The sequence below is a fragment of the Hyperolius riggenbachi genome, chromosome 8 (genome assembly GCF_040937935.1).
Source record: "Hyperolius riggenbachi isolate aHypRig1 chromosome 8, aHypRig1.pri, whole genome shotgun sequence".
In the NCBI taxonomy this organism is placed as follows: Eukaryota; Metazoa; Chordata; class Amphibia; order Anura; family Hyperoliidae; genus Hyperolius; species Hyperolius riggenbachi.
In genome coordinates this window covers 196,236,420-196,251,516 of record NC_090653.1, presented here as the reverse complement: position 1 = coordinate 196,251,516, position 15,097 = coordinate 196,236,420, and the positions used below count along the sequence as shown (strand labels likewise).

The 15,097-nt window shown below is 41.0% G+C and overlaps 1 protein-coding gene across 1 annotated transcript in view; it reads right to left on the bottom strand.

The window, feature by feature from the left end:
- Positions 1-15,097, bottom strand: part of AIFM1 (apoptosis inducing factor mitochondria associated 1) — a 200,237-nt gene that overhangs the window by 158,929 nt on the left and 26,211 nt on the right. Inside the window, exon 3 of the mRNA XM_068248075.1 lies at positions 6,862-6,937. Coding sequence (XP_068104176.1) covers positions 6,862-6,937 — 76 coding nt within the window. The remainder of the gene's footprint in view (positions 1-6,861; positions 6,938-15,097) is intronic.

The window sequence follows — 15,097 nt, the reverse complement described above, 5'->3', positions numbered from 1 at the left end:
ACTGGGAGCACTTTGTAAGCGCTAGTGATTTGAAAAAGCTCATGCTAATGCAATGCTATGGGGGATTTTTATAAAATCATATCGCTCAAGTGGAATCACACCCATAGCATTACATTAGCAAGAGCTTTTCAAATCACAAAGCGCTCAGAAAAGCTCTCCTAGTGGGTTTCTAGACTGAGAGCACATTAGCTTGCTGTTGTGAACTCTCCCTTTCCTTCAGATACGACTTGCATTTATAATACCAGTGGATGTCATTGTTGATCCCCCTCTAGTGTATCAGATTATGGTTTTATACCTGATCTTTTATGATAGATTATATATTTTCTTCCTTTTTCTTTGTTATTATATTTGGTATTGTCGGGTCTTACACACAAAGGAAGCATTTTTTTGGGGAAATAACTTTTGGACCTATAGTGTGAATCCTAAATCGAAAGGTTTACATACGTTTTCCACCTGCACTGTGAATGCTTACATGGTGTGTTCAATAAAAATATGGAAACATTTCATTCTGTGTGTGGCATTAGATTAAGCAGACTGTATCCTGATCTGTCACAAGCTATATTGAAATTCAGAAGAGAGATGCGAGTCATCACATCCACTTTAAACAATCATCAGATTAAATACAAATGGGGGTTTCCCCTTAAACTGTTAATCTCCAAAGCAGGATCAACGCATGTCATAAGTGATGTTAAAGAAGGGCTCTGCCTTTTTAAAAGCTGGAAAATTAAACCAGACACCTCCTCAACTATTACGACAAGCAAGACACATTTTCAAGGAAGTGTTAATCCCTTTGACTAGCGTACTAAAAAGTAAAGTTTCATATGGTGGTTAGGTGACATCTTTTGGTATCTGTGACTTTGGTTGCCATTTGCATATGCTATATATGGAGAGATCATATTAGGTCCTCCTTGGCCCTCTACTTAATAGCCACTCTAAACATCAAAGTGGTTATATGTTTTTTTTACTTGTTACAGTTTTTGTTTTGTTTAGTTTATTCAGGTTCTGCCCAAATTCTTTTTAATAGATACAATAGCATATCTTTTCTAGTTCTCAAGAAAACAGTCAACATGGTAGTCAGAAATAACATTTTCCTCTATTTTATAACTTCTAAGCATTACATCAACCTAACATGGAGCTGAAGTTTAGTTCTATAAACATTAATGGTTTAAATTCACCCTTCAAACGGTTTGCTTTAAATAAAGATGTATTGCTTTTAAAGCCAGATATCTTGCTAGCACAAGAAACACATTTAACTGATAGTACACAAAGTTATTGCAAGCTAAAAGAATATCCAACTATTATTTTTAACTATTTTCATAAGAAGAAAAGAGGACTGTTATTGGCTTTTCATCAACGACTTTCTGGAGATATTAAGGAGATCATTAAAGATTTTTAAAGTAGATATATCATTATTGTATGCATTATAGATAATGAACCCATAACAATTGTAAACGTATATGCTCCTAACACGAGACAATTAACATTTATTAAGTCAGTCATTCATAAAGCCAAACTTAAAGCACAAGATTCACTTATTATTGCAGGGGACTTCAATATTTGTATTGACCCAAAACTAGATTCTACGCATCCCAATAGAATAAAGGTCCCTTCATTAAATAAAACCCTCCATATAGAGAACCTCTTTGATCCCTGGAGGGCTCTCCATGCTAATGAAAAAGATTATTCATATTATTCCCATGTTCATAAATCCTGGTCCCGAATAGATTTTTTCTTAGTAGATAGAATATTGCTACAGTCTGTAAAGGATGTACAAATTCATCCTATCACATGGTCTGATCATGCCCCTATTACATTTTCCCTACGATCCAACAAACATCAACCTTCAACAGGATCTTGAAAGATGAATAGCTCACTATTTGCCACACAAGATAGTCGAATATAAAGCTTTTTTGAAAGGTATATTAATTAGGCTGGGAGCCACTGGGAAGGGAATAATTTTTAAATTAAGTTAAGAGTATAATCCTTCCTCATATAAATGAAAGATTATATAATCCAAATGTTCATAGTGGATGTGAATTCAGTGATTATTCTAGTGATTTATATAATCTGAAATTGGATCAAAGTATTCCTCAACCCACTGAAAATATTATTTCTAGTTTTCTGAGCTCCTTAAAATTATCAACTATTTCTATAGATCATTTGAACACCTTAAACGCTAACAACACTAAAAAGTATGAAACCTAATAAGTCTCCTGGCCCAGATGGGTTTACAAACAATTATTTTCAGACTTTTCATGTCCTTCTGGCTCCCAGACTATGAAATTTGTTTAATGCATTCATTCAGAAAGGTGCATTGCCTAAAGAATACTTCTTAGCTAGAATTTCTATTATACCCAAACAAAGATAAAGATGATAGTCTTACTTCTAGCTATAGGCCTATATCTTTTCTAAATGGAGATACTAAATTATATTCAAAAATTATTGCTACCCGACTTCTAAAGATTCTACCTACTGTAATTGGTCTTGATCAAGTGGGCTTTGTGAAGGGTCGGCAATCCAGTGATGGAACAAGACGGTTCATAAACCTATTACGTTATACAGATTTAAATAAGGTGCCTTCTCTGTATCTTTCTCTAGATGCAGAGAAGGCATTTGATAGGGTTCATTGGGGATTTCTTTCAGCAACACTTAAAAAATTTGGGATAGTGGGACATATTCATCAAGGGATAATGGCATTATACACATGTCCTACGGCTGTAGTGTCATCTAATGGATTCACATCCAAAGAATGTCTTATAACTAATGGGACACGACAGGGATGCCCTCTTTCCCCATTGATATTTACTCTAATAATGGAGACTTTAGCAGCTGCCATTAGAGATAACCCCGAAATACAGGGCATCCAAATAGCTGAATATCATCATAAAATTGGGTTATTTGCAGATGATACCATACTTGCTATTACTAGTCCCAAAATATGTTTATCAATTCTAGTTGAGGTTCTTGGGAGCTTCTCTAAGGCTTCATATTATAAAATTAATCATTCTAAATCATTAATCTTGGGGTTCATATTTCTAACCAAATTATTCAAGAATTACAAAGTAAATAGCCTTTTCCCTGGGTTTCAAACTCAATAAAATACTTTGGCATTACACTCTCCAAAAATGTTAATGATCTCTATAAATTAAATTATGCCCCTCTTCTACAAAAATTAAAAAAGAACTTAAAAGAACATTTCATTAAACAGCCTTTCTTGGGCTGGCAGGCTAGCAGCTTACAAAATGCAAACCCTTCCTAAGATAACTTATATACTTCGTACAGTTCATATTCCGATTAAACCGAAATACTTTAAAGAGAACACGAGGTGGGATTTAATTATGTTACTGGGGCGCAGAGGCTGGTTGTGCACACTAAGACCAGCCTCTGTTGCCCCATGGTGTGCCTCCATGTCCCCCCTGCGCGCTGCTATACCCCCGCAGTGCTGGCGACACGCAGCGTGTCGCCAGCACAATGTTTACCTAAGCGCTGTCTGTCAGCGCCGCTCCCCCGCCTCCTTCGCATCGGCCCTACCCGCCCGTGTCCCTTCCCTCCCGCTGATAGGAGGGAAGTGACGCGGGCGGGTAGCGCCGATGCGGAGGAGGCGGCGCTGACTGACAGCACAGAGGTAAACATTGTGCTGGCGACGCGCTGCGTGTCGCCAGCACTGCGGGGGGTATAGCGGCGCGCAGGGGGGACATGGAGGCACACCATGGGGCAACAGAGGCTGGTCTTAGTGTGCACAACCAGCCTCTGTGCCCCAGTAACAGAATTAAATCCCACCTCGGGTTCTCTTTAAGGAAATAAATAAGATCATAACTGAGTATATATGGAATGGCAAACGACATAGAACAAAGCTTACAATACTAATGATTCCTAAACGGTTAGGGGGGATGGGTGTGCCTTGCATTAGATCTATGTACTATGCATGCAACACAGAAATATCAAAAGCTTGGTGGCATAAACGTACTGATCTTCCATTGTGGGTACAAATAGATCTATCCCTCGTTAAAGGTGATCTAAAGAGTTATCTTTTAGCTAATATGATGCAGAAAACTATCAAAATTCCTTCCCACAATTCAATCCACTATTTCAGCTTGGAGATACCTGATTAAATCCATCAAAATTGAAGAAGTCATGATACCTTCTATCCCTTTAACAACCTTTTCTTATTTAATTAACACTATTAATCTAAATAGATGGATTAAATGTGGCATAACTAGTATTAATTTATTAGTCCAAAATGGTAATTTTTTATTGTTTTCAGAGATTGTGAAGAAGTATTCTTTACAAATCACTGAATTCTATACATTTCTTTAACCACTTTACCCCCGCCCGTACGGATTTCTCCGTCCCTTTTTCCATCCTTCGACCCCCAGGGATGGAGAAATCCGTACTTTGCGCACTCCCGCCGTTGCCCGCGCTCCCGCTCGTAAACACGCCGCCCGCCGCTAGTAAACACGCCGCCGCCCGCTCGCCCAGAGATCAACGAACGGGAAAATCCATTCCCGTTCGTTGATCTAAGTCCCGCAATGATCTGCTGCCGCTCGGCTGGGCAGCGCGATCATTGTGAGCAATAACAAAGTCCCAGCCTCTCTCTACTTCCTGCAAGCGTCCGGAAGGACGCTTGCAGGTCGCATGAAACAAAAAGTTACTGTTGCCATCTTGTGGCCAAATAGTAAAACTACACCCTAACCAATTTTTTTTTTTTTTTTTTTTTTTACACACAAATAAACTAGTTTTACACAAAAAATTAACTCCTTACCTCCCACACTCCCCAATTTTTTTTTTGTAATTAAAAAAAAAATAAAAAATTTACAATTTAAAAAAAAATACATAAATAGTTACCTTAGGGACTGAACTTTTTAAATATTTATGTCAAGAGGGTATAACACTGTTACTTTATAAACTATGGGCTTGTAATTCGGGATGGACGCAAAACTGAAAAAAATGCACCTTTATTTCCAATTAAAATATTGGCGGCAAACATTGTGATAGGGACATAATTTAAACGGTTTTATAACCGGGATAAATAGGCATATACATTTAATGGGTTTTAATTACAGTAGCATGCATTATTTAAAAACTATAAAGGCCAAAACCTGAAAAATAATAAATTTTTTCCCACATTTTTTCCTATTTTCCCATTAAAACACATTTAGAATAAAATTATTCTTGGCATAATGTCCCACCTAAAGAAAGCCTAATTGGTGGCGAAAAAAACAAGATATAGTTCATTTCATTGCGATAAGTAATGATAAAATTATAGACGAATGAATGGAAGGAGCGCTGAAAGGTGAAAATTGCTCTGGTGGTCAGGGGGTAAAACCCCTCAGTTGGAAAGTGGTTAATTAAAGCACTGCTGGTCTAAGATAAAACACAAATTACCCCTGGTTCCCAAAAGATTATTACAATATATTTGCGCTACTCTTCCCTTAAAAAAAAGGCATCTCACTTTGTTATGAGGAACTCATTAAGGGGAATGAACATCAACTCCAATGTTACACTAACCAGTGGTCAATAGAAATGCAAACTAAAATAATAATCCTTCATATTAAGCAAGCCTCTTTACATATTTCTCGTTTTTTTGGGTGTGTAACACATTGAGAAACATTTCATAAAATTTTATTTATTAAGATGGTATGTTACTTCTTTAATTATATCCAAATTTGCAGCAAATAATTTGCCTAATTGTTGGAGGAATTGTGGGAAGATAGGTACTTTTTATCATATTTTGTGGCAATGTCCCTTTATTAGTACTTTAGGGCAAGAAATAGTACATTTTATTTTAGAAAACACTTGGGAGGATTTCCAACTAACTCCTCAGTTGGCTCTGTTACATATAGGCATAGATGGAAATCAAGTGAATCCCCATCCCTTTCCCAAGTTATTTCCTTATATAAAACTTAAATATATCCATGGAGAATAGATTAAGAAATAACGCATAATGAATAATTGTCATATATGTCAGAATTTTAAGAGAAGCATCTATGCTAATCTATAATATAATGCTTCTTATTATAATACATTTAATAGCTTTAGTCTGACCCACTAGTAAATAAGATTGACGGACTAGAACCTACTTTGATTGTTTTTACTTTTATGTTAATACTGTTGTATTTTCATATTGTGTTAGTTTACCTTAACATGTTATTTCTATTGTGCATATTTCACAAGAGTTTGAATGTTAAAATATGCGTATGTTATTTATTAATTTAGCAGATGTCAATGTTGCTCAATTTATTGTTCTATAATTATTTTCTGCTAATAAAAATGTGAAAGTTAAAAATAAATAAATGAAAAAAATAAATATAGATTAAACAGACTGTGATTGTCTAGGATTGTGACTAAAGGTGCCCATTAACGGTACAATTTTTCGCTAAATGCAATCTTTCGATGCAATTTGAAAGATCATAGCTAATCGGAAGGCAATTATCGATTGTTCACATTTACTGAACGATTATTTCTTCAAATTCGATCATAAAATACAATTTTCGAATCGATTTTATTCAATTTAGCAATTGACCAAAGAATGGGTCCTTGTCAATTGCCCTCATAAACTGCACGTTTTCTATACAATTCGATCGTCAAAATTGCATCGAAAGACTGAATTTGGTGAAAAAAAAATTGTATCGTTAATGGGCACCTTTAGATGAAGATCAGATTACAATTTAAAAATATCACCTAGCAGGACTAAACATGTTGCCATCCGTAATCAATTTCAGAATGTAAATCAGGGCGAAGGAAAAAAAAACAATGGGCAAACACTGAATACATCATTTATAAATAAATATTGTAAAAATATAAGCAATGTCCTTGGAGCAATTCTTTTCCAGTTTTAAAAAATTACCAGTAAAAACTTACCACTCTGTTTGGGGGATTTAATAGTAGTTATTCTCTCATTGAACCGAGTTTTATCCTTCTGGAGTATTCTATAGACCTGAAGTACAAATACCATTAGTAAAAACACATGCTTTTTAATCTAACAGTAGAACTCAAACTAAAAATGTTAGGTTTTGTGTACAGTGGGAACTCAAAATGTTGAGACATTTTCATTATGGTCTTTGTCACTGATGCAAAGGTTTCTCCCAAACCCTGTCTAGATGAATAGGCTTGTCTCAAGAGAAAGGGAAGGGAATCATTCCAATTGGGATGCAGAGAGCACTAAGACAGGTAAACTGTCATTTTCTTATTTTTTTTTTACTGAATTTTCAAAATAATATAACTGGATACTTGTGTAGTTGCAGATAAACATATCCACAGTAGCAGTAAATTGCAGAAATCAGTATTTTATATACAGTGGAGGAAAAAATTATTTGACCCCTGTAACGATCCGCTCAGCTGCCTGCGCAGGCAGGCAGCCTTTTGATCATTATTCAGGTCTGCATGCTGCAGGACTCTGGAAAGTAGACCTTCTGTCAGTTTTGCAGCTTGTACTTGCTGAGGAATTTGCATACGTTGTCATGCAAATTGCCTTGCCACATTCATTGGAGGCGTGTACTATAAGTAGTATGTGTGTCCCACAATGCTTCGCTGCTCATAGAGGTTTGTTCCTGCTGGACTCACCTGGAGTGTCAGCCACTGCTATCTTAGTATAGTTAATTCTTGGGGAGTGCTCCTTGCATTCCTAGTTAGTGCAGTCAGTTTGTGTATAATTTGTACTGCCTATTCTGTCTTGTCTTGTCTGTCGCGATTGCGCTGTCACCAGCGGCGGTTGATAGCGAATCGCTCTGTCTTGTTTGGATCTCACTAGCCTCTAGCGGTAGCGGCTGTGGATCCTTCTGATCTGAGTTCCTGGAGTGTAAGCTGGAGCAGCGGTTGCTACCGGCTACCTCATCTGATCTGTCTTGTTTAGATCGCACTAGCCGCTAGCGTTAGCGGCTGTGGATCTTTCTGATCTGTGTTCCTGCTTGGATCACACTTGCTCTGGCGGAAGAGCGGTGGATCCTTTCTGCCTAGTTCCTGTTTCTCGTTTGTCTGTCTTGTCTGATACGGGCGCTTGCTGTAGGCTCGATGAGGTAACCGTTAAGCAAGCGTTCACGTTCTTTGTTTCGTGTTTGTCTGTTGATGGTTAGTTAGGCGTGCTTGTCTCTATTGTGCTTATCACGTGGAGACCGCGCATAACCGCGTGCACTGTTGCGAATGAGTGCGGTGTTCGCGGTTAGCTAGCGTTTATTATTTTCCGTATATTCTCATTGTATTATTTGCTGTGCCTTTGCTAACCTCGTATTCTGTTCTGATCTGCCTTGTGTCACGTCTGGCGATCGCACCTCTCGCGATCGCGTTCCTATTTCATATCTGCTGTTGTGTATGCGCGGTCGCGGGGTGGCGACTAGATTGGCGCACACACATACAATCTGTCCCTTTGCTCGTTCTCATTCGCAATCGCCTCTCTTGCGATTGCGTTCTGCGCTTCGTACAAATTCCTGTCTGGCATTTGTGGAGGTACAGAGGATTGGTTCCTCTGCACTCCTCAGCGCCATCTGCCGACAGGAATTTTCCCTCTACTGGTGCTTGCACCAAAAGCTGGGTTCTAGTATCTTGACACGCTTGTGGAGGACCTCCGCAGTGTCAGCGCACATCTTTGTGCGCTGAACACGGAGATATCCCACAATCGTTACATTATGAGCAGCCCAACCCAAAACCCCAGTGTAGAGGGAATTTCTGATTTGTACGATTTTGCTGAGTATGGTTCCTGTGTCTTTAAGAGTTTCAAAATATTAAATTCAGAGACGAAAGAGGATTTTCTCTCTGAATGCGTAAAATTTTGTCTGAATCCTACATTTCAAATTACTGATCCGTCCACGTCTGCTCTCCAATTAGCTTATGTGCTTTTGAAAGATGGTCTGTTTGTATGGGCTCATGAAATCTTGCAAGACAATTCTTGGAATGATAATCTATATCAGTTTCTTACATTTACATTCTCCTACTGGTTTGAGTTGCCTTGCTTGCCACCTGCCCTGTATGAGTGTGTAGTTGCTAATGAGTCAGCTGCTCTACCTACTTCATGCAAAACCATTCAGTTTGAAAATGAATGCAGTAACTATTCCCCTGTGTCTAAACAGCAGCCACCTAAAGCAGCAAGGACTAAAAGCAGGAAAAAAAGGAAGACTTCTCAGCTGAAAAATCCGTTGCCCATAGCAACTACAAATAAAAAAATTGTTTCTATAAAGTCTGAAATTTCTCAGTCTCAGGTTTCATTACCCCAAGAAAGGGCATTTGTGGATCCTTTGATAGGCAGAATTATTTTCTATATTAAAGGAGTGAGAAAGTCTTTGCATGTTCCTGACCCCAACCCTTATGAGGGTTTCTTGGAAACCGAGTTGTTTGAACCCCCATTTGCTCCATGGGATATTGGAGCATTGATTGAGGAGTTCGAGATTGATTGGAAGGCGTTTTGCGATTTTTACATCGCAAAAAGCGCAGAGATTCTTTATGCTTGTCTTGATTCGGTGTACGCTTTGATTGACTCTGATGAGTGTGACGAATGTTTTGTGAATCCGGTGACTTATGTGTGGCAGACGATTTTGGATGAATTGCACACACACCAATCAATTGACTTCAATAAAGAGACATCGTTATCGGATGATTGTTCCTGCCTTTCTGGGGTAAAGCATGTGAGTCTAGATATTGTGCGACCTGACATGAATGGGTGCACTACTGTGGTTGATTCCTGTGCGAATCTGGAAAGATTCTCTCCTGATTGCGTGAAGTTTGAATCTATGCGATGTAATGCCTGTTTCTCAGATGTTCCTGCAGATTGTGATCAACATGAATGTGCCAGTTTTCTCAAAGATATGTGGGATCCCTTGTCATCTAAGAACAGATCTTTAAGATCTTCCATCTATGATCCTGCTATGGGAAAAATTCCTAAACTATGCAGCATCAAAAGTGAAATTAATATGCCTAATAAAGTTTATTCTGTTGATGTCGCTATTTCTTCTGCAGATGAGTCTCTGTCTCACCCTGTTCACACCTGTAAGGGCCCGTTGCCTGGGGACAATTGCTCCAGTGTTTCGACCCTAGATGCCTTGCAGTCTGCTCCGCAGATCGCGGAGATTTGCGCTATGGAAGCGTCAGTTTCACAACCTAAAGCGATCTTGGATTCGCAGGTTTTGCGTTCTGGCTCCTCGGATTTGACATTGTTAGCCGAATCTAAGAGTGAGACAGCGCTTCGGTTTTGCGAATCTGACTCTGAAACATCTCTGCTGTGTCCAGAGAAAGTTTCTCTGAGCCTGCCCTGTACCATGAATAACAATATGATGTCCAATCACACTGACATTTGTGAGTCCCTTTCTTGTTCTGAGGAAAGTGCTGATTCTGCACCCTGTACTCTGGATGAGTTAAGATGGCCTTGTTTAGAGTCTCCTGCAGTGTCCCTAGAGGCTCGTCTAGGTATTGCCACTATACTCACCTGTTTTTCTGCAGTTTTGGAGTTACAAGCTAGTTTGACTGCCACACAGAATTCTGGGTACAGTGAGAATGAAGTTAGGGAGTCAGTGGGTGTTCCAGTAAATATACCTGTACATTCCCCTCATGATGATGAGATTCAGTCTCAGGTTATGGTGGAACCATTCCTGGGACATCTGCCCTGTCCACAAAATAAACTTCCAGTTTTGCCCTGTAACATGGATAGTTCAGAATCCTTCCGAGAAAACTTGAAAAATGATGTTCCTGAGGTCTTGTTTGATGTTCTGGAGGTCTCAGAGTTCCTCCCAAAGGGTGCAGAACTTGTAGGAGATGTCTCCTGCCCCCCAAGTCCTTCTGAGGTGTTACCCTCTTCCGTAGGCATTGCTGCCTTGCTGGCTACCTTTTCAGCTCTGATGGAGCTTCACTCATATGTAGTCAATGATGATATTATTGTCACAGAAATTTCTGAATTTGTATCCGAGTCTTCTTGTGAAACTCCAGTGCCTGTGACCTCCACTCATGATGATTCTCTGTCCGGTACTGGTTTTGGTCTTGTCGTGCCGGACTCTGAGGCTGGCAGTTCCCCGACATGTACTGAGGTTTCTCCTGTGCTGGTGTACCCCAGTGTGCTCTGTGACCCAGAAAGCCCAAGTGTGCCTCGGTTACCAGCGTACTCAGATGCTTCCTCGGTGGAGACATGCTCTGATTTAGCCTGCCTGCTTGCATGCCCAGAAGTGGTCCCTGAAAGTCTTGATCTTGATGGGTGTCCTCGTAATTCTGAATCCGGAATTGTCATTGGTTCCATGGGGGTTCTTGGTAATTCTCCATGTGAGCCTGGTGATTGTTCTGCCCTCTTGGGATCTCTGTGGAGCTTCAAAAGGTTCTGGGAGATTCCGGGAGAGATTTTGCTTGGTCCCCTGGATAAGATCAATGGTGGCTTTTGTGTTGTAAGGGACACTTCGAACAGGTATTGTGGCAGGTTTGGTATTTTCGGACGCTCCTTGGAAGGTGGTGGGTATTGTCTGGAGGGTGTCGATGGCTTTTTCTCTGGTATCCACAGTCCTGATGGGTATTACGCTAAGACTGGTAGTACTGATGGGCATGTTTCGGTGGCTTCTGTTTCCGATGAGGTCGGTTTCGGGTGGACTGACTCTGGAATTGGACCTTGTCGGGCTGCCCCGACCTTCATGAGTCTTCAGTTAGAGTTTTTTGGTAACGCCAGTTTTGAAAGACGTCTGGAATTCGTCCCTAGAGGGGGGGGTACTGTAACGATCCGCTCAGCTGCCTGCGCAGGCAGGCAGCCTTTTGATCATTATTCAGGTCTGCATGCTGCAGGACTCTGGAAAGTAGACCTTCTGTCAGTTTTGCAGCTTGTACTTGCTGAGGAATTTGCATACGTTGTCATGCAAATTGCCTTGCCACATTCATTGGAGGCGTGTACTATAAGTAGTATGTGTGTCCCACAATGCTTCGCTGCTCATAGAGGTTTGTTCCTGCTGGACTCACCTGGAGTGTCAGCCACTGCTATCTTAGTATAGTTAATTCTTGGGGAGTGCTCCTTGCATTCCTAGTTAGTGCAGTCAGTTTGTGTATAATTTGTACTGCCTATTCTGTCTTGTCTTGTCTGTCGCGATTGCGCTGTCACCAGCGGCGGTTGATAGCGAATCGCTCTGTCTTGTTTGGATCTCACTAGCCTCTAGCGGTAGCGGCTGTGGATCCTTCTGATCTGAGTTCCTGGAGTGTAAGCTGGAGCAGCGGTTGCTACCGGCTACCTCATCTGATCTGTCGTTTAGATCGCACTAGCCGCTAGCGTTAGCGGCTGTGGATCTTTCTGATCTGTGTTCCTGCTTGGATCACACTTGCTCTGGCGGAAGAGCGGTGGATCCTTTCTGCCTAGTTCCTGTTTCTCGTTTGTCTGTCTTGTCTGATACGGGCGCTTGCTGTAGGCTCGATGAGGTAACCGTTAAGCAAGCGTTCACGTTCTTTGTTTCGTGTTTGTCTGTTGATGGTTAGTTAGGCGTGCTTGTCTCTATTGTGCTTATCACGTGGAGACCGCGCATAACCGCGTGCACTGTTGCGAATGAGTGCGGTGTTCGCGGTTAGCTAGCGTTTATTATTTTCCGTATATTCTCATTGTATTATTTGCTGTGCCTTTGCTAACCTCGTATTCTGTTCTGATCTGCCTTGTGTCACGTCTGGCGATCGCACCTCTCGCGATCGCGTTCCTATTTCATATCTGCTGTTGTGTATGCGCGGTCGCGGGGTGGCGACTAGATTGGCGCACACACATACAATCTGTCCCTTTGCTCGTTCTCATTCGCAATCGCCTCTCTTGCGATTGCGTTCTGCGCTTCGTACAAATTCCTGTCTGGCATTTGTGGAGGTACAGAGGATTGGTTCCTCTGCACTCCTCAGCGCCATCTGCCGACAGGAATTTTCCCTCTACTGGTGCTTGCACCAAAAGCTGGGTTCTAGTATCTTGACACGCTTGTGGAGGACCTCCGCAGTGTCAGCGCACATCTTTGTGCGCTGAACACGGAGATATCCCACAATCGTTACAACCCCTCACTGATTTTGTAAGTTTGTCCAATGACAAAGAAATGAAAAGTCTCAGAACAGTATCATTTCAATGGTAGGTTTATTTTAGCAGTGGCAGATAGCACATCAAAAGGAAAATCGAAAAAATAACCTTAAATAAAAGATAGCAACTGATTTGCATTTCATTGAGTGAAATAAGTTTTTGAACCCTCTAACAATAAAAGACTTAATACTTAGTGGAAAAACCCTTGTTTGCAAGCACAGAGGTCAAACGTTTCTTGTAATTGATGACCAAGTTTGCACACATTTTAGGAGGAATGTTGGTCCACTCCTCTTTGCAGATCATCTCTAAATCCCTAAGGTTTCGAGGCTGTCTCTGTGCAACTCTGAGCTTGAGCTCCCTCCATAGGTTTTCTATTGGATTAAGGTCCGGAGACTGACTAGGCCACTTCATGACCTTAATGTGCTTCTTCTTGAGCCACTCCTTTGTTGCCTTTGCTGTATGTTTTGGGTCATTGTCGTGCTGGAACACCCATCCCCGACCCATTTTCAGTTTCTGGCAGAGGGAAGGAGGTTGTCGTTCAGGATTTCATGATACATGGCTCCGTCCATTTTCCCGTTAATGCGATTAAGTTGTCCTGTGCCCTTAGCAGAAAAACACTCCCAAAGCAAAATGTTTCCACCCCCATGCTTGATGGTGGGGACGGTGTTTTGGGGGTCATAGGCAGCATTTTTCTTACTCCAAACACAGAGAGTTGAGTTAATGCCAAAGAGCTCTATTTTGGTCTCATCAGACCACAGCACCTTCTCCCAGTCACTTACAGAATCATTCAGGTGTTCATTGGCAAACTTCAGACGGGCCTGCACATGTGCCTTCTTGAGCAGGGGGACCTTGCGAGCCCTGCAGGATTTTAATCCATTGCGGTGTAATGTGTTTCCAATGGTTTTCTTGGCGACTGTGGTCCCTGCTAATTTGAGGTCATTCACTAACTCCTCCCGTGTAGTTCTAAGATGCTTTTTCACCTTTCTCAGAACCATTGACACTCCACGAGGTGAGATCTTGCGTGCAGCCCCAGAGCGAGGTCGATTGATGGTCATTTTGTGCTCCTTCCATTTTCGAACAATCGCACCAACAGTTGTCACCTTCTCTCCCAGCTTCTTGCTAATGGTTTTGTAGCCCATTCCAGCCTTGTGCAGGTCTACAATTTTGTCTCTGACATCCTTGGACAGCTCTTTGGTCTTTCTCATGTTGGAGAGTTTGGAGTCTGCTTGATTGATTGATTCTGTGGACAGGTGTCTTTTATACAGGTGACTAGTTAAGACAGGTGTCCTTAATGAGGGTGACTAATATATATATATATATATATATATATATATCATTGTAAAGTTGGATTCTTGTTTTATGTATGACACCTGGACCAGATTACCAATAACAATTACAAAACAGAGATGCAGTAAGATAAATAAACACACATAGTGTTCATTGTATACCTATTCCTGGTTTAGACCTAGCACTTTCATTGTGCTAACACTAGTGACCAATAGGGTGAAGAGGTGGCACAGAGTACAGGGGTAGTACGCCCCCAGTGTTCATTTACATCATAACAATCCTATATAATAATTTCCCTGTGTCCCTGCGTCATCCTGTATCCGTGCGTTTTGGCCAGCACGCATGCACGGTTGCAGGGGGGTGGGCGGCCATGCACATCGGGGAGCGTGGCCGTGCGCGGCTGCGTCTTGTGGTATAGGCAGGGTGAGGGGGGTTGTGGCCGAGCCCTAGCGCCCGTTTTCAAAAGGGTGGGCTTAGGTCTAGTAGTAAAAATAATTAGCCACTCAAGGCAGAACAGAGGGAGAGAACAGCTTGAAAGCTTGTAGTCTGGACAGATAAATGTACTGCTTACTTGCATCTCGCAACCTATTGAAGATTTAATCAGTATTATCCTATCTTGTCAGGGCCTCAGCATAATGTACCCCTAGAAATAAGTAAGGAACAAACAGTTTGCTTTTCAAGGAGAGTTCCACCAAAACATATTTGATCCAGGCACCATACCATACTGTACTGTTTAGGATCGAGTTCAATACATTTTTATTAGGTGAAGAGAAAACATGTTATATCATACAGTAGATCAGTGAATAGCATCCAGAAGATAAA